The sequence below is a fragment of the Condylura cristata genome, unplaced genomic scaffold (assembly GCF_000260355.1).
Source record: "Condylura cristata isolate star-nosed mole 26May11 unplaced genomic scaffold, ConCri1.0 scaffold00010, whole genome shotgun sequence".
In the NCBI taxonomy this organism is placed as follows: Eukaryota; Metazoa; Chordata; class Mammalia; order Eulipotyphla; family Talpidae; genus Condylura; species Condylura cristata.
The window spans coordinates 22,913,997-22,939,268 of NW_004567111.1; the positions used below are offsets into that span (position 1 = coordinate 22,913,997).

Below are 25,272 nucleotides of genomic sequence, written 5' to 3' on the forward strand. Positions count from 1 at the left end.
CATTCTTAAACAATTTCACATGCACATAGATGTTTAACAAGCGCCTTTTCAGAGCCATTATGAGAAAAACACTAGCAGCCTTGGTCTGGAGGAGTAATTTATGGCAGCTAGGTAAATGGTGTCCAAGATCACCTTGATCACATTAGCCATGCAGAAGCCCTACCCCTCACTGTCACCCTGGTGACAAGTGTGGCTAATAAAAAAAAAAAAAATAGAAGAAAAGAAAATGACAATGAGTACTACTTTAGCTGCTTACTCCATTTCTGCTTCCAGTACGTTCTGCCTCAGATCATCTGTCAGTAAGTTAACAGAAGAGGGAGTGAAGGAGAAACTGCAGAGGAGTGAGCCTTGAACTTGAGAGGAGTACAATTAATAGAAGGTCTTATGTCTGTTACTCCCCTCCCCAACATTTCTTTCCTTTTGGTTCATCAGCTAGAAATGTGAAAAGGTGAGGGAGATGAGTTTAACTTGTTCTGACATTAGAGACAAGGGAAGTATGGCAACTACCATAATATTTCTGCTTCAGACAAAGGTTATTGCGAAACATGTTGTGAGTTGGGTGTTATAATGAAAAATCAAGGAATGATCGAGGAGAATTGGTGGAATCAAATTATAGCCATAAATGCAGGTGTGCTAAAGTTTTTAGCTACTTGAGAAATTGAGAGATACTGTCAGGATTGTACAAATATATTGCTCTGATTAATTTTCCTGGGTGAAATAGGAAAATATTATAAAATTGAGAATTCTGCTGTAAACAAACTGTTCCCTATGATACATTAAACTAAAATATGCCATAATTTGTATCTATCAAAAATATAATTGTAAAGATATTTCAATAGCAAAGAACTATAGAAAGATCTTACTATTGTGAGAATATAAAAACCATCTGTATCTGAGCATCATTCTAAGTTGATGTTGAAGAATATTCAATAAACGAAGTAAAGACTAATTTATCTGAGGTTGTGTACTTGATTTTCTAATCTAACATTATGGTGGAACTTGCATCTTATTATCTTTTCCTTAGATCACTTTTTCATAGACAAATGCTATTTTTGTAATAGGAATTCATTCTTTTGTAGAGTCTGAGGTGTATACTTGAACAAAAATTTGATATGAAGAAAGGGTTAATTGGGAAACATGATAATATACAAAGCATTTCTCTTATATGATGCTCTAGAAATATTCTAGTGTCAATCCAAATAGAATGGACTAAAATGAGATAATTGGGAAGGTGCCCATAAACTCAGCCTGAATATATTATCACAACTATATATGAGATAATATTTGTTTTAAAAAGATTCTATGGCACTGTAAACTCAGTCTCATTAGAGACTGCATTTAAAAGGCTTATAAAGTTACTCATTAATGTTATCTTGTTGTATCTCCACAGCTTTTTCATTAAAGAAAATTCAGCAGAAAGCATTTTCTCCTGATAGCAGGAACCAATTTGCAATAAATGTTCTGGAAACCACTAGGGAAGCCATTACTGAGGTCTAATAAAAACAGACAAGCGTAACTTGTTCTATATTTTTGTTTCAATCACATACAGATGAGACCCCGCTTTCCACACCAACAGCAAGAGACAGCCTTGACAAACTTTCTCTAGCTGGACATGGACAACCACTACCTCCAGGTTTTCCATCTCCTTTTCTGTTTCCTGATGGATTGTCTTCCATAGAGACCCTTCTGACTAACATACAGGTAGGCCGTTTGTGATCTGGAAGATAGGAACATAGAATATCCACTTGCAGATTTTTCCCAAATGCACCCCCTTCTGCTTAATCCTTTTATGAGAGTGACTGAACCATGGTATTGAACTTTTTCAGGCGATTTAAGATTAAACTTACTGTATTCAGCGAATTGGTTTAGGAATGTTCAAAAATAGTGCTATGGCAAAATAAAAATTTAGATGAAAATGACATAGATGTTTTAAAAAAGGTTCTGCTTAAATGCTCTGGTTATTGCTTGTTAATGGGAGGAATCTAACTGTTTAAGTTTGTGTGATTTACTAAATGACGGCACACCAGTTCTAATAAATATTTAGTTATTTTTAAACTGCTGGCCTTCCAGTGAGGAAATGATATGTTTAGTCACTTAAAATATGTCTAATATAAAAGAATCCCCCCCCCCCCAAAAATCCCTTCTTTCATAAGTTTGTTTCAGTTAATAAGGTTTCTTCAAAGAATAGACTTCAAAAAGCCATACAAAACTTTCCACGGATTTCCTATGTAGTCCCCAGGATGTATATTTTACGTACAGTACATTATGAATCAAAAATACTTGCAGTTAACAATAACATAGAGCATGGAGCCAAAATATTAAGAGTGTTTGGGATAAAAGAAAGCATAATTTTCTTGCCCACACATGAAGTGATCATGTGGAACCCAGATGGAGATTTTTGCCATCTACACCATATTTGGAATCACTACTTGTGAGAATGTGCTTGCAGATACTGCATTGGTATTTATTTTTAATTTTTACTTTAACACTCCTTCCTTAGTGATAGTTTTCTGTACACATTTTCTATATTAAACTTTCTCCCATGAGAAATGTAATTAATTTTATTTACCCCTCAAAGGACACAGTAGAAGGCTTTTAATGTAACATATCTTCTCATCTATTAATATGGCATTTTTAATACTAATGTAATTAGAGTCTCCAGGACTGTATTCAACTTTAAGATTTTTTATATCTCAGTCATTGAAATAAATCATCATGCTAACCTAAACTTAATCAAGGCCAAATAGTTGATTGTATTTTAAAATGTAGTACTTCTTTAACCCCAAATTTGACCCATATTATTGTCTTCTATGAAATCATTTTTAGTGAAGTTATCCTTTGTTACATTAAATTCTTCAAAAAGTATCACTCAAATAATTCTGAATTTACTCTGAGAAGTAAGGGAACAATTTGTTTTCTTATCTATATAACTTCAGAAAAAAAATATGCATTCTATTCATATTTACCCTTAAACCAAAATTCTAGTTTCAACTGAGGAATATTTCTGAGTCTCAGCCACATAAACTAGCTGCCCATTTGAAGAGTGGCTTCACACATAAATTCTAGCATTACATGTTAATATCACATTTCTAAGTCAGTGCTATCAAATACTATTCATCCACCATCCCAGGTCAGTAATACCCAGTTTAGAAATGTCCTCCACATTTAGAAGTTTATGTTAAGCTGTAATCATTTATTTCAAAAAAAAAGTAAATAAAGGAAGATAAGAAAATCTCAATTCTAAAATGTACAGATTTTATACAAATAATTGATTTTATTATGGTATATTTAGATTCAAATACTCTCCAACCATAAGCCTTGAGAACATATTTTAGCAAGAGTTGATGATAAGACAAGACAAACTAGATTATTTATTTCTGGTACAAATCATCACAGAACATCTACAATAAGAACATTTCTTTTAAAATGTTTTACTTCCCAACTTAATATTACATGCGTGTATGTATATGTTTATTAAATGCATTTAGGATGTTTGCATGTTATAGGCATGTACATCTGTGTATTTCAGGTAAAACAGGTATTAAAGATCTCACTGTGTTTCATGCACAGTAATATACACACTAGATATGCATATGTGCATACATACAACACATTGGATTTGTGTTCGTTAATACTTCAACATATTACAAAAGGTCATATTTTATTATTGTTACATTTATTGACTTAACAGTAATAGCGTATGAAACCTAAAGAATGTCAAATAATATGATTAATTGGCCATACAGTATAAAATGTGGTTTTTGTCCAAATTCTAATTTGGGTAATCACATTCTGCCTACCTCAATTTCCTCTTCAATTTCAATTACATTTAATGGGGTTCTCTGCCTTCTGTTTTGAAATGGTGACATACTTTTTCTATGCTAAGTTTAAAAGTCCACGTATCCTTAAGAAATATTTTATCAAAGTAGCAATAAAAAAGAATATTGTTGAACTTTAGATTTTCAATCATACAATTCCAGGTCTGAAATTAAACATTTATCAGTGCATACATACTATTTTAATTAAGACTAGGATAATGGATGATATTTAAACTAAATGTATATAAATTTACTTTATTCTACAAGTATGACCCAAAGAACCTTTACAGAAATGTTTGAGATGATTGATTTAATATTCAATAATTTAATTTTATGATGTCCTACAATTCTCAATTTTAAAATTTGTAATGGCTGCTGCAAATGTTCCTTCATGACACCAGTATCAAAATTGAATTATAAATGTATATTTTGTGTTTTAAAAGAGGACATACAGAAAAACACTTTACTCGTATTTGAAAATATGCATCCAAATACCTGAACTTTTACTAGTTCCAGGGCTAAAAACTAGACTGTTTTAGAGATTTAAAATAATAACAAATAAAGAAATCTGCAGTAAAATATAGTGATTTCACTTTAGTGAATGATACAGAAGTGCTCTAGATTTTGATTAAGAGTTTTGTATGTTGCCTTTTAATGGTTACTCTTTCAGTCTGAACAATCTTTCATTATAACTTTTGCATGCAAACATGTCCCTGAAGAGACTTTTGGAAGGTTTTTGATGAGGAAACTAAAAATTTAGTATCAAAAATAATTGGATGAGATACTTTTAAACATTAACTACCATTTAAATACATTGTAATGAGAAATTTAAATGCTATTCTCAGCCTGAGCTTTCATGCTAAAACCATAACTAGAACCTAATTATATAGGGTTGAGAGAAAATACTTCTCATTGTTTGTTTTATCACAGGACTTTTTATAATAAATTTTAGCTATTAAATCAAGAATAGGTCATTAAACAAAAATTGGAAATATAAAAGTAAGTATAGAGAACATGCAATGTAACTAATTATAAGTTTATCATTAAAGATATATGTTATGAGGAGACATATGGTAGCAGTTTTGTTACTAAGGTTTGTCTAGGTGTAGAAATTAAACAATCAAGATAGGTCTAAAAAGTGTGTCGAAACCACAGTAAATTGTTTTAACTAGATTGACTCACCATGCCTCTAATAAACATAATCCAACTATAGTTGTAAGAACTAGTCTGTTTTTGTTTTTGAGGAAAGAAAATGAAGAATTAGACATGTGCAAGACCTAAAATATTAGGATTACTTCCATCTACTTTTCATATTTCTATGTAATGACAAAAATCTTATGCATTTTGATTTTAAAAGATTTTTTGTTTGCATTAGTACATAATTTCAAGTATAATAGAGTTAAGTTATAGAATTAGAAAAAAAAAGTTCAAGAAAAAAGTGAAATAATGAATTTACTTCAAAAAATACGGCTAGGGCAAGATCAGAGGTATTGGTTTTTACATGATATGTTTTTGTCTTTAGCCATGATTATGTATTATTCCCTCTCCTCCTTTGTTACTATCATTAATTTGTGAACAGAGATCATTAAAAATACAGTAAACTATAGCCACTATTCTAACTAAAAAAAAAAGCCATTACTCAGTTCAAAACTGGACTGTCAACTTATTTATTAATTTGTTATATGCAACAATGGCAATAATAATAATGAAGATAGTATTTAATTCAACTATCTTAATGTTGTAAAGGAAAGCATTCCTGGGTGTCTCCTCTAATCCCAATATCTTGCTATAAAACTACTTTTAACACTTCATCAAATTAGGACCATTTTCCCACACTAAACAGTTCTGCAAAGCCAGCTGGATGTCTTACCTAGGTATAACATCAGATCCCACAGGTTCAGGTTTTAGTCACACAAGACCGTCCAAGCCCTTATTTTAGCTGCCAGTGGACAATGTAGTTTTAACCTGAGTTTCTGACTATTTTGCACAACCCCTCTCCTTGCTTAAAATGAATTTGCTAAAACAGCCCACAGACTCAGAAAACATGTTATTTACTAGATTCTGAGTTCACTCTATGACTGTAACTCAAGATCAGCCAGCAGTGCTAGACTGAGAGATATGGGAAGGAGCAAATGCTTCCCTGATCTCTCTGAACACACCATCACTATGTTGATCAACCCAGATGTTCTCTTAACTAGTTTGAGGTTTTTTTTTTTTAATATATTTATATATATATTATGGAGGCTTATTGATCAAATCACTTACCATTGATGATTGATTCATTCTCTCATTCCTCTGCTTTCTGTGGAAGTCAGGGTAGTGGGACTGAAAATTCTAACACTGAGATAATCAGTCTCTCCTCTTAAGGGCTTTCAGAACATCATTTTACAAATGAGAACATGAAGGTAGATAAGCTAATTGAATAAGGTAACACAATGGTGGTGGAGTCTGGATTTAAAAACAAACTGGTTGATAGTTCGTGTTGCCTGCCACTTACCATGATCATAAAGATCACAGAAAAGACTTGCATAGGGAGGTTCTTTTGACAAGAACTTCATCATTGATCAAATATGGAGAATAATAACCTTAACATTAAACCAATTATAGTTGTATCCTCTATGACAAGAGTTTCTTTGAAAATATATCAGTTGACATTATTTTATATTGTTTTTCCTTCTGTCTACAAAAGTTCCTGGTTTCGAGAAATACTATTCCTCTCACCCTGAAAAGAAACATTAGAAGATACATTAAAAATGTTAAATAGCCTGATGTAAGCTTAGTCAGTTCACTAGTTTGGGATTTGGGGCATGTCATTTGACTCCTGATTTGGTTTTCTAAAAAGGTTTTATTAGCTAGTGGGCAGCAGCTAAAATCCCCTTCAAGTAGGGTATTGTACTTTCATTAGAAGCACAATATTTTTCATGACATTCAGTGATATTTGAGGATTTTTTTTTAATTCTAAAATAGTATTATATTACAGATGAATCTGGAACAAGTAATGTTTTCCTCCAGGATCTAACTAGAAATATCTTTACATTTTGTCAAAAGCACTTCTGTGTGTGTGTGTGTGTGTGTGTGTATACATATATATTATACACACATATATACATTATATAGACATAGATTCATTCTCTAAAAATGATGAAAATAATTTAATTTGCATGGTAGTCATTTTTTAGCAAAGAAAAACATTTGTGTATTATGACAATTATGCCTCACTTATGGGAAAAGAAATTTGAGGCAATCATTATTTCTCATAGTTACTATGCCTGAAAAGAAATTTAAATAAAATATGTTGGACATATTTTGTCATTGTCCAGCTTCATCATCATGAGAATTGGCCTTCCCTTGGAGAAAAATTCAGCTTTTAAACCTTGGTTGTTTACTGACATTCACATTATCATCACAAAATCTTGCCCAATACTGCATGTCCTCATGAGAACTGACATTTATTGTGATCTACCTGAGAAATTTAGACAGTTACACAAATCTGAAGGTACATTAATACTGATGGTTAAATGCTTTCCTAATGATTTGTAGATGTTGTGAACACTACTTGTTGCTTTTCCCAGTCCCCTGCTCTATTGAAATGTAACAGTTTTTTTTTGTACTTTTTTTTTCATCAGAACTGTCAGGGGCAGTAGCATACTTTTGCATATGCATCAGTTTGACTTTAGTGCAGATTTTTGTTCACACTGAACTCCTACTGATGTTCACTGATTTAAGGTCTTCAAATAAAACTTAATTTTATATAGCTTATAAGTAGCCCCTAGAGGGTATTGGATCCTAAAAGCTAATATTTTTCATACATAATCAGCAGGAATAGGTAATGTATTACCATTGGCAATATTAGCAGCAACTATAACAAAAAGAAACAGTAAACATAAATGCTCTTAACTTCATATTTTATAACAATATTAATATACAATTATACAAATTAGTTGCCGTTTAACATTAGTCAACATGTTTATTCATAATGATTGTTTCATATTTAAAGAACACCAAAATATTGTGTTTTGTCAGCCAAGGAGAATAATAGTTTAATAGTAATTTATTTTAAACAGCTACTGATAATACAACCAATCAACACATTAAGTGGTGCCAACATTGGCATCTTGCTAAATAATCTCTAGACATTGCACAGAGAGTACATCTTTCAAAGATAAGTCAACAAGAGCAATCAGAGCAGAAAATTAGAATTTGGTATCTTAGAATTAAAATACAGCTAAACTAAAGTTTTAATTGGGGTGATCTAAAAGGGCACTTGATGTAATGATCTCTTTCATTTGTTACTAATTGTTTGTTCCTGATGAAGAAGAAACATACACAGGAATGTTGCTGAATTAAGTTAAGATGGCAGTTTCCTTACCAGCTATGCTTTACTGTTAAAAAACAAAAGAGTGGGGAGGGGTGGTGTCCTATAGAAATCTTCCAACTTGTTTTCTATCTCAAGAAATAACTAGGAAATTCAGGGACTGGTATAACAAATATAAAATAGTTTAGATGTGCTTGAAAAGAGAATAACAATGTCTCAAGACATGCTATCTTCATGGAGTGAACTAAAGGGATTTAGCTACGGGTTCTAAATCAAGCTGGGGTTGAAATTTCTGCCCTAAGCTTCTGATGTTGCCTTTTCCAATGGAGTCACATACAAAAACATAATGACCAATGGCACCAACTTCCACCTCCTTATAATTTCACTGAAAAATCCCATCTCATATCCACTTGTTACAAGAGTTTTATGAAGCATTTTCTACTTTTAAATAACATTTTGTGGTTGCTGAGTTAATATTGACAGAAATTTTAGATCTAATATTTATGGATATCATATTAATATCCTAAAGTACCTCAGAAGTTATGCTTTTTATATATTATGTAACAAACTGTTTTCTGGATTTTGTGTGTTCTTATCTCATTTAAAAATATGAGCGTATTACTAATTTTAATTAATATGAAAATTATATTCAAAGTATCAAATTACATATAAAATCAAATTATATGAAAAGGATTCCATTCAGTTGTATAATTAAATACATTGCTTTTACTATAGATATTGAATGCTATAAATAGTCCCTCCAAAGTCACTCTGTATTTCTCATAACCATTTGATTGTCTCCAAAATATATGCTCTTTGGTCACTAAGTTTTAGACCTCTTAAATATATTTCTCACGTAATATATACAAATATAAATTTTATTTGTAATTTTTTTTTATGTTTCATATAAATTATAAATATTCTCTGGGATATAGTTTCAAATGAGCAAAAGTGCTCCTGCTTTAGGGCCCTTACCCTTTTAGTCGAGGCACAACATAAAGCAGGAAACAAATAAATATATGGTATTCGCTGAAGTCAACACCATGCTGTATTCTCTGAAGTCAATACCATGGTGAGTTTGGGGAATTCTACTAGATGGTGTGGTCAGATAAGGCTTTTCTTGAGTGGCTCCTGAGTTAAGATGCAGGTCATGAACCACATAACAATCTTGAAGAAAACATCCAAGAGAGCAACCAACCCTGATGCAGAGACAAATTGATGCCTTGTGAAAGGTAAAGAAGACCATTGCATCTAATTTAACTTAGGTAAGGAGTGGTGACAATGAGCTCCAACATATGTGGGTAAACCCAGGAACAGTTGGGGTCACATAAACCATATCATTAGTTATTTATAGGAGAGTTTCAAACTATTTTTTTTTCAGTTCTTGTTTTTTAGGTATGCCTATGTGCTTCTTTCATTTAGCTTTAGACCTAGGTATTCTAGTTAGAGGCTCTTTAATCTGCATTCCATAAGTATTTGTCTTCCTAAAAGATTTCATTTGATTTAGAGGTTTTCCATTTTAGATCCTAGTGAGAACAGAGTGAATACACAACAAGAATGAAAGAATTTGATAAGTAGGTTATTTCCTTTTAAAATGCTTTTAAGTAATGAGTGAAATGTGCTTTGTACCAAAATATTACAATTCTGAATGCCTTCTTTGTACAGGGTCTCTTGAAAGTTGCCATAGATAATGCCAGAGCTCAAGAAAAACAGGTCCAACTGGAAAAAACAGAGCTGAAGATGGATTTTTTAAGGGAAAGAGAACTAAGGGAAACACTTGAGAAGCAGTTGGCTATGGAACAAAAGAATAGAGGTATTTTCAAATTTCCAAATAAGTTTAATGCTTTTTATAAAATATTCAACCCAATATTATGATTGGTAAGTTAAATGAGACTCTGGTTTTCTTTGTTAACTTACTTGTAACTAAAATTCAGAGCAGGATTTGAACCTGGGGCTCACTGAATTTCTTAATCTATAAAGTACATATTTTTTTTTCCATTAGTATGTCAGGAAATTGAAATATCTCTTATGCTTATAGAGATTAACAAATTCATAATTTTAAGATAAGAATGAACCCTGATGACAATCGTAAAGAAAATTTCTATATTTACTCACAGTTGTCCTTTGCAAAACTCAAGTAAAGCTAAGATAGAAAATAATGATTATTCAAATGAAAAAAATGTAGAGAGATATTTATCAACTGAAATTAAAGACTGATGAATATCTGAACAAATGACCAGAGTTGAGTGTTTGTATAACTTTATGAATGCCTCATTTTCATCCAACAAGGTCAAATACAAAGAATAAAAACTAATATAAATTTGTATTGGGTTAAAACTTATTTTATTTATCTATGAATTGTATCATTTAACATACTTCAAAAGTGCATGTACAGGTGATTTTGAAGGTCATTGATATTTGTATGTTTATTTTATGGATGAGATTGAAGAGTTTTTTTTTTTGTTTGTTTTTTAGAGCCAACTTCCCTCTTGACCTAACTATAAGATTCTCTTAATTATTCTGGAAGGGATAATTGTTTTCTCTCATTTTACTAGTATCAAATATAAACACCTCATATATTATCCTTTTGTTTGACATGACCATTAAAAATACGTTTCTGTTTTCTTTTTAAAACTGGCAGGACTCCCTAAGATTTTCATTAGTTACTAGAAGCAACAGTTAATAGATTCCGTAAGGAAATCAATTTGAGAAGTTGTCACCCCAGGTTTAGCACATAGTTCTAAATAATGCGAATTCATATAGATTCAGGTACTAATTTAATCAAAACAAGATAAACATTGATAGCAAAATGTGTTCTAAATGAATAAGGAAGTTTGGTCAGTTTATTACTGGTAACCAACTTCCATGAAATAGTCGTGCCTTGATTTTTTTTTTTTAATCACTTAGAGAATCCTCTTTTTGGACAAGAGGATTTTGCAGGCAAACCGTTGAATTCCTAATGCAACCCTTTAGTTCCTTGAGAGAACTTCAGAATTGTTTAAATTCAAACCTGTTGCAGGATTTATGGTCTCTTATTCTTTCAACCACTAGAGGGCAAAACATTTAACAGAGTGCACCTTGCTTGAGCCTCTCATTTAATTAATTGTGAAAACTAAAATGAAGGTAATAGCTGTCAATAATTATTTATTATGTATGTATCTGTTGAAGCAGTGTATTACCCTGAAGAGAAACATCGCAATCCCATTTGGTTCAATCACGCAGGAAGAAACAATTAGCAGTCAATGGCAAGACACTGGGTATTGAGCTTTTAGTGCAATAGTAATGCACAATCCAATTAAATAATTCAGAAATTACCGTTTTCTAAGACGCTTATAAACACTGTTTAGGACCAGGAGAAAGTAGACAAGTAATTTGATTAAGGTAATCATATGCTTTTCATACAACTAATCAAAGTCATTAGCCTTGATTTGAAACTAGTTTTAATGTTTTTTCTTCTAAGACTAGAGCCAATATACATTTTGATAATAATAGAACAGTATATATTTTGTTAATATATAATTTCAGCCACAATAACACAACACTTAATGGATGTTCTCAAAACAGCATTAATAATGGTAAAAAATAGGGTATGTAGAAATGAGAAACCGAAACTAAATTCTTATTTGAAAACTAGATTCTTAATGTATGTTTGAGTACATAGTGTATTAAATAAAAGTATTATACTTTAGTCTATAGTAAAATATCAAATGTAAACTTGGAATGATTATTCCTTATGACTAATGACCAAAAAGATTTCCTAATACTATTACTGTCATCAGTGTTTATAAAATATTGAAAAAAAACATATCAAAGAGAATTCCATGTATGTTGACCATGTGCTGGCTGTTTGATAAACTGTTATATTGTAAAAGTTAAAATAGCTATCATACTGAAAGTGCACACTATGTAGCTAACATACATCTGTGAAAACACTTGTTACAGTTATTATTTATTGTTTATGTATTAAGATTTAAATTTAATTGAAGAAATTATGTAGAAAGTATATCAAGATTTTGTATCACAATCTATTTTATATAACAGTATATTATTTCTAGTAGTATCGCATTACAATTAGCAATGAAATTTTATAAACTACCAAAATGCTGCAAAGTAAATATGTAATTTTCTTATAATATTATAAGGCACTTAAATTTTCTATGATGAAATTAGTGTCTTTGGGAAATTATAGTAGCTTCACCCAAAATTTTTTTCTGGTTATATTTGTTAATATTTTTTTCTCCTCATAAATAATAAACATTTTTGCATCTTCCAAACTTAAGAAATAATGTGAGTAACCTAATCAGAGGAACACTGTTTTGCAAAGCACTTACAGGAACAATTGTTCATTTGCTACGCAAACTCGGAGCCATATAAAGAGATAGGAAGTGTTCTTATAAAGATTTGCACTATTCAAACTACTTTGTACTGTTCTCACTGGATGGCACAGATTAAGCCACAAATTCATTTACTTAGGTCCCATTTATCTAGAAATATTTACATTTGCTAAAGTTATTTCTTATTAAATCTGTCTTTACATGTAACAATTAAAAGCATTCTTAGAACATTGGAAGCTAAACAAAAATTGGCCTCCTTGAACATTTTGCTGGAATTTCAAAATGCAATGTTTTAGAATCTTCTTCTGTACAGGAAGGCTTTATCCATAAGGGAAAAAATATATAAACAAAAAATAGACCATGTGTAAGTTTGGACATTATGAAAAAACTTCTAACATGCATACACTCTTTTCTAGCCATTGTTCAAAAGAGACTAAAGAAAGAGAAAAAGGCAAAGAGAAAATTGCAGGAAGCCCTTGAATTTGAGACAAAACGGCGTGAGCAAGCAGAACAAACACTAAAACAGGCAGCGTCAACAGATAGTCTACGGGTCCTAAATGGTAAGAAAGTACACCTTTATGCACGAGTAACTAAATTTCATTTTATAACTCAAAAGACATGTTTGTGGCTTTGTATATTTCCTTGTCTTGTGATTTGTTAAACAGCTTGTAGCTGAAAACATGGTAGAATACTCACTGGTGTTGGGAGAGAGCTTTATTTCATAGGTGCTAACACCTTTTTTGTTACTTAACTCCAGGATCTGGGCCTGTCATGGCTTGTCTGTTTAACCAATCCTGTGTCTAATAAAATGTAACGAAACACTAATCTCTGAACTTCACTATATTATAAAAGCCACTTTTGTAATCATTTTTTGTTACTTACATATCATTCAAATCTTTTGACCATGCTTTTGGTGATGGTCTTTGTTCAACCTTTGCAAGTTGACAAAGATTTATGTAATTTTAATTCAGCACTAACGTAACAGGTCGCTCTTTTTTTAAAGGACAATAGGAATCAAATGAAATATGTGTCACTCTTACCTTTCTCTGCTTTTAGACTCTCTGACCCCAGAGATAGAAGCTGACCGCAGTGGCGGCAGAACAGATGCTGAAAGGACAATACAAGGTAGGAATTTGCAAAAGGCTATAAATCTAGATGTTGCTATATGAGTTTTTCCTCAGCTTTAGCCTGCTATTCAAGCATGTAGCCTACCATCTGGGCCACATCAAAACAAGTTCAAACAAGGTCAAGTTCATCTTGCTTGTTTATATGAGTGAATTCATTTTGTGCTGATAGATTTTCTTTAAATTAACAGGTCATTTCTGTTTATACAATGCAATTAAAAAGGAATAATTAATTTTAAACAATGTATGATTTAATTTGGGGCATAGTAAATGTGTTTTATTGAATGCTTAAAGTACAATCTAATGCAGGAAGGGTTTAAAAGTTTTGCTCTCTGAATAACATCATAGCTTTAATCAAATAGGTACTTTCTTAGCATTTTAAAATTTCCTCTTCTCATTTTGTGACAGTCACTGCAGTAAAGTATATACCAAAATGGATGAGTTGAATGTGAACAGTACACACAGTACAAACATAGATTGTTTCACTCTATGGGGTTTTTCAAACATTTTCCATCTTGTTACATATATATTTCAATAACACATATATGCTGAGCAAAATCATACCTGAATAATAAAGGAAATTGTATTAAACTAAAAGAGCTCAATATGTATATTGTTCAGACCATGCCACTAGGAAATAACAAAATCTGAAGGTGGCATGCAATCTAAATCTATTCTAGACTGCAAACTCAATCTAATAATGTGAATACTAAACTGTAAAAAAGCATTTGTTTTCTATTTTAAATGAAGATTATTCTTCAAAGGAAAACCTAAAATGATTAACTGCTATAATCCTTCCAGTTGCTTTTATTTTGCATTCTATGTTTAATCATTTTTGGTATATTGTTTGACATTAATTATGTAACTTATCAGCTCCAAAAGTGTCGTTCTTAATGTAAAGGACATACAACTTGGTAAATTATCATGTACAATAAATTTAAAAAGTCAAAAACAGGAGGAAACAATCCTCAAAAAAGAATATTATATATTTTTTGCCCTCTATTTATTTTACCTGAGACCAAGGTAAAATTATTTTTTTTTTAACTTTTAAGGCTTGAATCATATATACTACATGACATTGCCATGGATATGCCAATATAATACAATTGTAGGTATAGAGAAAACTTTGCATTTTAAAGCATTGTAGATTTTAGCAAAAAATTTTTTTGTGTATATTATTGCTAAAATCATAGGGTTTGTGCTACATGCCTTTAAAAAAAATGCTTGCGGTAACACTAAATAACTTACAACAAAGTCAGACTCCTTTATCAGGTACAATATTGTCAATAAATTCAATATAAGGATCACCTCTGATTTGGGTGTACATATACTAACTTAGCTGATGTGCAAATTGGTCTAAGAAACCACATGAGTCTCTGTGTAGATGTGATATATAAATTCTATGTGATCCACAGAATAAGCAAGGTACTCCGAATTCAATTTAAGAAAAATTATTGAGAATCTGTCCCTGCACATAAATAGATGTCATTAATATCAAGAATTGATCAGGTAATGATCCAGCAGTTTTTGCATAGTTGACATATACTTTATGCTCCGCTATCAATAATATTTTAACAATAAAGCTACAGATGTTTTTATTTAAATTTTTTAAATTCATATATCTTCAAGTATATACTTTAATATGGAAAAGCCTTGCTTCATAAGTTAAAATATTGACATCTCTCAATTTCTATTAGGATTTCTTATTCTGAGAAAAAGAAATTAGATTTAAAAAAAATGCCAGAATGCTATTCCTGGGACAACATAGAAAACTCATTCAGATAATTTTATAATTAAGGAAACAAAACACTTGAGTAACAATTATACATAGTAGTTTAAAGTCAAGTATAAATTATAGTGGGGTTGTTTATGCACTGGTTTAATTCATTCATCACTCATTCAGTCTATCAATTAAAAATATGTTCCTCAAATCTAGATTGAATGATCAGCTAATAACTTACTTCTTGCATATACTTTCATTGATTTTATATTGTCTAAAATAGACAATTTTGAATAATATCACTTCACTAATATTCATGATTTTCATTAGATAATGTGTGTTTTTATTGTTGTTGTTGTTATTGTTGTTGGTTTGTTTCTACAAAGGTAACTTTAAATGGCACTACAGATGCATCTGTACACTAGTTGCTAAAAAGATGTCTGTTTCACCAGCAGTTGAACAACCCAAGATTTCAAAAGCAGATCATATTTTGCTACTTTATTTTATTATTTTTTAAAATTTATTGATTTATGCACATAAGAACTAGGATACAGGTCAGAGGTACAAGGGTGAGGGAATTCACCAGACAGCTGGAGAGATTGGGTAGATTGAGGGGAGCAGTGGGCAGATCACGCAAGGGCTATCACGCCATGTGGTTCACCTCTCTTGCTGGGAATGGAACTTGTACTACAATGGCTGTGCTTTAACCCTTTGCGCCACCTGGGAGGGCACCGCACTTTTCCACTTGACCTCAGTTAGTTTTTGAAGCTTTTCTTTTTAAAACCTTCGCGTCCATTAAAACATTTGGAAGCTCATAAACATAACACAATTCATAAAGAAAAAAATTCCTCCATAAAATGCCGAGTCTAGGACCCTTCCTGATGGCGCAGTGGGTTGAAGCACAGCACTAAGAAGCTAAACACATCAGCATGAGTTCCATCCTCACCTGCCCCAGAGGTGACCCACATGGAGCTGCGGACCTCTCCTGACCCGCCTGCTGCTCCCCTCAGCAGTGTACTTCCTTTATCCGCCTGTTCTGCTTCCAGCTCTGTCTGATGAATCCTCTCACTGCCCCTGAACCTCTGGCCTTTACCCCAGTTCTGTATGCATAAATAAATAAATCTTTAAAAAAAGTACCGAGTCTAAGCATAAAGATGGGAGAGGTAAAGGAGAAAGAATCAGCACTCATTTGGGGAGTCATGAATCCCCGCTGCTTCACAACTCAAGAATGATCAGTCACAACCTTTCACTGTCTTGGTGTTCCCAAGCCCCAGTGTCATGACAAACTGTACTTTCCCTTACTCCTAATCCAGCCTTAGCTGAAACTATTCTTTATTCCAAAATAAACTAAATAGAAAGGGAAAGGACATCCACATTTCTTTATGCTCACCAGTACTTATATTTAATGTTTGGACTGTCATAAATACCATGGTGGTCCAAGAGCCAGTCACTTAGCAGTCAGCATTTAAATTGTTCTCTAGTGCCAAGTAATTATGCCCAAATAAGCACTTCAGATTAGATTAAATATTGTTCCATATTGATTTGTTCTACCATTTCTGTAAAACGACAGAGGAAGGAAGAAACAAGAAAGCAGTTTAGAATATATTCCTGGAGAGCAAATTAATATTGAAAATTCTTTGTGATTTTCATTGCTAGCATTTATGGCAATTAACTCAAAAATCATGAGTTTTATGGCAATATTAGGAACAGATTAAAAAATGAAAATTAAAAACAACTTGTTTCAGGAATTGAATTGTATGGTGATTATCTCTCATACCTTTAATCTTACTGATTTATATGTCATGTTTGGCTAGAGTTTGGAAAATTTATCTTTTAAGCTTTTTGTAATAACTTTTCAATGTACAGAGTGTGAACAAATATGACTGAATAGCTTTTATGTCTAGTCAATAAATACCCTTCAAGACCCACTCTGCAGACATGTAAGTGTATTTCCACACACTGTTTACAGCCAAATGCCATTATTGTGGATTTTTCAGCTGAGTTCTAGTCTCTTTATTCACTGTCCCAGGGCAAAGACATACACCCAGGTGGTTTATTTAACTACTATGTTTTGACAATTAACAAAATGGTCTCCAGCTCAGGTAGACATCTCTTAAGAGCTCCAGATACGACTAGCTTTTGTTTGATTGCCTCACGGGAACTCAGTGTCCACTGCACAAATTCAAAAGGATCTTTCTCCCTTCTCAGCAAACCTGGTTTCTCTTGTGTTCTTTTCTTATGGTACCATCATTCATCCAGCAAAACTTGCCCCTTACTCTATAATAAGAGGAGAAAGGAGCTTGGCATTTTCTTCCCTCCACCTCCCCTCACAAATACATCTCTTCCTGTTCATGTTCACTCTCTGTGCTTTTCATTTGTTTGAAATTTCATCTTAGAATGTACTGAAGCACCTGCTACATCCAAGGATTACATCCTCCCTCTAGGTGTTCTTACCACAAATTTCTGTTCTACAAAATATTTGTAGTTCCTTGTTCAGTGTCTTCCTTTTTTTTTGGATGGAAGCTAAACAGAACATCAACCATATTTTTTCCCCAAGTATCTTCATGTTTGACACTTGCATATAAATGCATCAAATGTGCATTTTCACTGGTAGTGTGCTGCCTACTACATATTCCCTGAATGCAAGTGACAACCCACTGATGAATTACCACCTATCTACTTTTTGTATGTGTAAAACCCTATTCTGATGTTTCTCAGATTTTGGTTGGAGAGTCTTATGAGAGGAAATAAATGATAATATGATTCTATCTGGAAAGTCAGAATTATACATTCTGGTAATTTAATGTTCATAGCAAATAGCTGAATTAACAGGGTGTATTTATTCTTTGTACATTTCTATGTTCTTTTTTGCATTTTAACTTAAGATTCAATCTTTGAATGTTCTTTGGAATTCAATTTTTCATTTTAAATGTATTTGTCATTTAAACATAATGTAGTCATACTTCTTAAATATTTTCTTTTACTTTGGTTTAACACAAACCAACCTCATGCTTTTCTCTGATCTGTTTCTTATAATTTCAAATTATTGAATCTTCTCTGTATATTTTTTAAGTTGCATTAGAGGCATAAACTCTGTTATAGAAGAAATGTGGATTAGTGCTGGTGTTGTTGTCTTTCATAAAATTTCCAAAATACCTAATAATTCACTTTTAATGGGTAACTTTTTGCTTTTTCTTTCTAAGGGATAACCTATCCAAACCAAAAAGTTAATTGTTCAACCAATGGGATTGTAGACCATAGTTCTTCTGACATCTTATACAGTCTGCAAGATGTGCTTGAAAACTTGACTTCACTTGGAAGTATATTTCTTTTATTTATATCCAATAGCCATAATCAAAATGTCTTGGCTTTTTATTCTTTTTGACTGATCTGAGATCATAGAAAAACAAATATTCTTCCAATAAAAAGACAGAAAAGACTTACCTAAACCTTTATGATATTTTTTCAGTTGAAAAATATCTTCTCTGCTTCTGAGGACTCATAATAAATTTAAAAATTATTTATATTTCCACAGATATTTACTGACTACTGATGATATGCCAACCACACACTTATGATGTTACTGAATTAGCCATGGTAAAAAAAAAAAAAAAAAAAAAAAAAAAAACTTTTAAAATAAGATACATTTCTTCATTTTGCAAAAGAGGCAGCCAAGACATAGTGAGAATATATGACCTGTTAGAAGTTGCATCTTGATTTGATCAGTTGGGACTTTTAACTTAGTCCAGTTCCTTTGCACATACCCTATCTCCTTCCACTTTCAGATTAGGATTAATCTAAAATATACCCTCTCTGCTCTTCAAAATATGTCTAATCATCAGTATTATTTGCTTAGTAATGTGTGGCTCTATAGCGATTATAGATCATTCATATGAGTACAATTTATATCTTATATCAAGATTGTTGAATCAAATATTCTAGCATTCAATGAATGTCATAGAAATACATTTTTAATTTATACATAAGGATATTATATAATGAAACTTTTTATTTGTTAAAATGGACAAGTATATTGGGAGCTGATATTTATTGAACCTTCCTTGTATAATTTAACTTAAAACTAAAATACCTAAAGTTTAGAGTGGATAATTAGCATTTCCACATTTGAGCTACAAGATAGTGGAATTTCTCACTTTTGAAAGCAGATTGTATGACTCAAACTCTTAGTTGTATGCTCCATGCCTTGCTGTCTAGATTTAGGTTTCACTTTTCTAGGATAACTCCCTACAGTCTCACCTGCCATATTGGATAGTGACACATTGTTAATGATTTTAAAGATTCAAAACAGTCTGCTATTTATTTCTACTACTGGTAACAGTTATAGCAATAACTAGTAGTCGGAAATAATGTACATTTGGGAAAAAATGCTTCCATTTAAGCATTATTTGTAGTCATTATGCCCATACTACAATGTTTATACATTTTCAGGAACTTCAATATAAATGAGGAAAATAAAATGCCAATAAAATAAATTAGGAAAATAACTATATTAGTTAAAAGACCAGATAAGATTTCAGTTTTCATTTAACAAAATATATTTTGGTGAGGCTTTTCATTTCTTTTGCAATTATGTTTTTTTTAACAGAGTTGCTAAATGATACTGCAAGATAGTTATATGTAAAGCTGAAATTGAATATTACTTAAACTTAGCACTTTAAGACCTTTTTGAAAGCATTGTTTGAATATCATTTCATATTATTATTGCACACATTTCCATTTCTAAAACTTTAAAAATACCTTTAAGCTTATTGAAGGACTGGAGGTTGTTTAGATGCCTCTATAAAACATGGCGATTATGAACTGTTGTTCAGAAACAGATTTAGATTCAAATCTCTATTTCCCTATTCATTTTTTCCTTTAGTAGCTGTTTTACCTCAAAGGTTTGTTGTTAGGTTAAATAAAATAATCCATGGAAGCACTTAGCACATACAGAGCAATAATGTACATGCAGTTAAGTTTTAGCTGCTAGTATTAAATTTTATTAATATGAGTTAACATATTCACTACAGCACCTAGCAACTGGTAAACACTGAAGCTATTACTATTCCAATATATTATTTACTCTTTTGAGGAGAAAATTTATCTTTATGTTTAGTCCCACAGTAAAACATTTACCTATATTGGCAATTATTTTGTTACCTGAGCCTAATTTTCCATATTTAAAAAAGTCTTTATTGAGGAAAAAGTAAGAGGAATCTTTCATACAAAAAAAAAAAAAAAAGAGGCTACTTAAAACCAGTTTACTTGTTACTAGGCTGTCTGTACTGCATATAGATTATTGTCTAGTCACTTTTAAATATGTAATCACCATATAAATTGCCTCAAACAACTTTCTTGCTTTAAAAGATAAATATTTGGATTATTTAACCATAAAAAATGACAATCATTTATTTCTGGTTTTTGGCACTGGATCCTGGAGTTTGGCAGTATTTCAATACAGCTAATCAATTTATGACACCATTGATTAAGTGGAACAAAAGATGATATTGATTGCAGGCAGTAACCAATAAGCAGTCTATTGTTCTATAGTTATCATAGATCGTTGTTAACTACTCATTTAACTAGACAGAGTTATTATTTAAAAAAATCTCAGATACTCATGAGATTGTGTATTTAATAAAATATACAAATATTTTGTTTTAATTCACTTTCTATATTTTATTCTTTTAAGAAATATAAAATGAAGCAAAGCTTGTATTTCCTATTCTTAAATTCCAACTATAAACCTCTCTCTCTCTCTCTCTCTCTTTTTCTTGGAAAGGATTTCTTAGATAATTTAAACTAGTTGCACATAGAATTAGACACAGGGGGCAGTTAATTATAGTAACAACACATAATAAAATTATATAGAACTCTCTTCCATGTATTTTAATAGTCTAATTTTCTAATATATTGGTTCTTATAAAAAATATCATTCTTATATATTCATCTTGATTTGTGACATATCATGAAGTTTTTTAAAGTGGCTTCAATTCTTACTCCCTTGACCAATATTGGAGTGTGGGGAAATGACTAATATTGGTTTGAGATGCATTTGCCATCATTATGATAGTAAAGGTAAGATAATAGGTAAGAAGATAATAGGTAATAACTATACAAGTTCAGGAGGTCTAGGCAATATAAAAATTAATTAATCGGACTTGAAGATTTAGAGAGAAATATGGACATGGTAGAACTACATTGCTATTGAACTTTGAAACATAGCAGTCATTAATGGAAAATATGATAAAGTATTGTTGGCTTAGATAAAATTGAAAAATGGAATTAAATTGACTTGTTCATGAACATGGTTGTGACTTGGCTTGAATATTGTCTGAAGACCAGGGTCAAAGTACAGTGATAAATGGAAACTAGGAGAGATATTATCAGGAGACCCTACAGACCAACACTAGGTCCATTTTAGTGTAATAGAATAATTAACAATATATAAGTGTGGTTAAATATATCATATCAATGAAATTCACAAGTGATTCTAACTTCTAATATAAGGTGTAACATACATATGTGTGTAGAGTGCAAGTATGGAAAGAAAATTTAGGGAATTTAGAAACTTCAAAATGACTGAAATGAGATTACCTTTATGAGAAAGAAAATTTAATTTTAAATTATATTTTTAGAAAACATTTTAAAAACTCAACAAATATCAATGGTAATAAATGTTCACTTTTAACTTTTTGTGGTATCATAAAAAACTGACTGACTATAGAGTAAGAGAAGTGTTAGAGAGAGATAGGTTGAAAATAAGACTTTGTTATTTTATAAATATATATATATATAATATATATGCACATATATACTATATATAATACACACATGCATATATATATACATTTTATTATTATAAAGAGACAATTTGGAATTTGTTTTGTTAGTCAATACGTACATTTCTTATTATCAGAGATTAGATTGTCATTTTAAGATTTACAAAAACTTATTTTAAAAATACACATTTTTGAATCTTTTATTTTTATGACCAAGGGAAAGTTTGATGGCCAGACTATCATATTAACTTGATCACTGAGATCATAACTGTAGAAAATGTCTATAATTTTTGGTAAGCTGCAGACTCCTTCTTAGTAATATAGATTAAGTTGTTCATAGTTATAAACCTGCTTCCTTTTTTTGAGTCTACCCACAGATAGTTTAAGTACTTTGGCATCTAGAGAACCTTAATAAACACTCAATCACTTTAAGATGGAATATAGATACAATAATTTAGGAAATGCTATCTATAGTTCAATAGTAATGAAAGTGTTTTTTTTTTTTTAAGATTTATTTATTTGTGTATACAGAATTGGGGTACAAGCTAGAGGCTCAGGGGCGGTGAGAGGCTTCACCAGAGACAGAGTGGGGAGCAGAACAGGCAGATCGAGGAAGTACACTGCTGAGGGGAGCAGCCAGCGGGTCAGGAGAGGTCTGCCACACCTTGTGGTCACCTCTGGGACAGGCGGGAATCGAACTCATACGGAAGCGGCTTTAGATTCTCAGTGCTGTGCTTTAACCCGCTGCGCCACCAGGGAGGGCCCCAGTAATGAAAGTGTTTTGAAAAATATTTAAATTTCAGAAAAAAGGGCATCTATTAGTAAAATCTATTCATTAAATAATAGTATTTAACAAAGTAAAGTACTGGTATATATATACATGGTGATGGACAATTTGTAATCAATTTTGCAAAATACATATGTTTAGGTATTCTGTATATATAAACCACACTGCTTAAATTCTTCTTTAGAAAAAAAATGAAATACCATTTAGATTAAAAATATAAAAATGCTTAGGTTGTACTATTCCACCTCCCATGGAAGAGAACAGAATGCAGACATGCCACAATAATGTTTTTTATTTCTACTGTTCGAACCATATTAATGAGAACATCATTTTGGAGAACTAATTATTTCTATTTGTCTTGTGTCACACTTTCTAATTCCCCTATATTAGCACAGCCAAAGCAAATTAATTGCTTTTCCAGCAGTTGAACCTTGTCCAAGAATGAGCTCACATTCCCTTCCAGTTTCCCTGTCTCTGGGAGTGCATTGTGTCAGAAATTTCTCTTGATACTAAACATAGTCTAGAGAATATCTTTACAGATTTCTGTGCGCTCACTTGATGAAATTTATAAGTTTAAGTGACCCGCCAGGAAAGATAAAGTTCTTAGCTGCAAGATTATACATCAAAACAGTTAAAGTGAAATTAAAATTAAATGAATGAATCTCACTGAAGCAAAAAAAGCAGTAATTAATGGTTCCCTTAATTGTCTTCATAAAATATTTGCATGGGTCTAATTTGCATAATTTGCATGTATTAATTAATCTTTCAAAGGAATTTTGTGCTGAGAGAAGCCAAAAAATCTCTTTGTTTTATTTAACATCTAATGAAATATTTATCTTCTTTAATGAACTTCTCATCTTCATTAAAATAAAAATTGCACAAGTTTGTATGTTTTAAATGTTTTTATAATTGAAGTATTCAAAAAATCTCTTTAGACTTAAACAGCTGAAAAACAAACTCATTATTTGCATTCAGTATCATTTTAACAACAGCAACACTTAAAAAAAAAAGAAAGTCTAATTTCACTTCCTCAAAGGTGGCAAAGCATTTGGTAAATGCATAAATGAATGTAGCTATTTAGTTCTAAATGTTAGATATACAAAACCAAGATCATTTCTTTCAGTGGTAATGCAATTTTTATGGCTGAAATATTGGGCAAGTAGAAGGTACATATGAGAAAAATCAGTATGTTTAATTGTTTGGGAAATGGTTCATTGGTTGAAAATATTTTAACTGGTTTAAAGAAATTAGTCCATTAAAATCCATTTGCTATTATTAACAACTGCTAGATTGGGTTACAATATTTTCTGGCAGAAGGTATTCCGTTCCAACTTTATTCTAAATTTTCCTGCTGGAGAATTGCAGCAGGGGTTTGTCCTCTCACAAAGCAAAAGATCATAGCAAAAACCAAGAACGTGCCTTGGAAGGGATGAAATGCGAAATTTCATCAAGTGCCATGTAATATATCTTCAAGAGGACTGAGGATAAATGTAAGTTGGGAGCCTAGAAGTTAAAAAAAAAAACACAGGGAAGGGGAATTGCTGATCTATTACTAGTGCTTATTCATTGATACAGCAGTGACTCAGGACATTACAAGAATTTAGCTGACATTTCTAAAGCAATTTAAATATGCATAGCTTATTTCACATACATTATTTTTATTATCTTCTCACACCCCCATTTTAAGTTTAAAGATGCTGAAGTGGACATAAAGCAAAATGCTTAGAATCAAACTTGAATTCTGGATTTCTGGGTTTCTTTTGACTCCAAATGCCTGGCTGGCTCCTACATGACATCAAACTTTTTATCTCATGATATGAAGCATCTAGGAGTAGCTAAATGTTAATCTAGATAATGACGGTGGCATATATTTATAAGATTTATATTCAAAATGCAAATATATAGTTCTTTTCATGTAAAGTTTAGCATCTTACGAAGTCAACCAAATTTTTGGTTTCCTATAAAATTCATCTTTAGGAAGTAAAAATTCATTTTCATTATACAAGCGTATTTTCCTACCCTGTAGCCACATACTAAATTTGTTGTTTCTTGTGAAGATTTCTCTAATATAAACGAGAAGAAAACCATTAGGTTACCAAGATCATTATTAATCAGTGGCAGTGATGACTCTTTTAGAATTCACATTGATAATGTATTTAGATAACTGACTGCTAAAGGATTAAAGAAGCATGAAGAGCTTTTAGTACTAGTAGGAGAATGACAGAATGAGCGGGACAGTCTCATGTCAACACTACCATTCAGTGTGTAAGTCTGGTAACTTCTTTAATTGCTAAGAATTATATTTCTTAATTCTTATGTTGTGTTTTATCAAGATATTTCATACTGCCTCTGCCTAATATTGCTATTGAACTTTGAAACATAGCAGTCATTA

The 25,272-nt window shown here is 31.5% G+C and overlaps 1 protein-coding gene across 1 annotated transcript in view; it reads left to right on the forward strand.

Moving 5' to 3' along the window:
- Nucleotides 1–25,272, forward strand: part of DACH1 (dachshund family transcription factor 1) — a 382,796-nt gene that overhangs the window by 342,456 nt on the left and 15,068 nt on the right. Inside the window, exons 8-11 of the mRNA XM_012723346.1 lie at nt 1,550–1,701; nt 9,799–9,946; nt 12,884–13,027; nt 13,524–13,592. Of these exons, the coding sequence (XP_012578800.1) occupies nt 1,550–1,701; nt 9,799–9,946; nt 12,884–13,027; nt 13,524–13,592 (513 nt within the window). The remainder of the gene's footprint in view (nt 1–1,549; nt 1,702–9,798; nt 9,947–12,883; nt 13,028–13,523; nt 13,593–25,272) is intronic.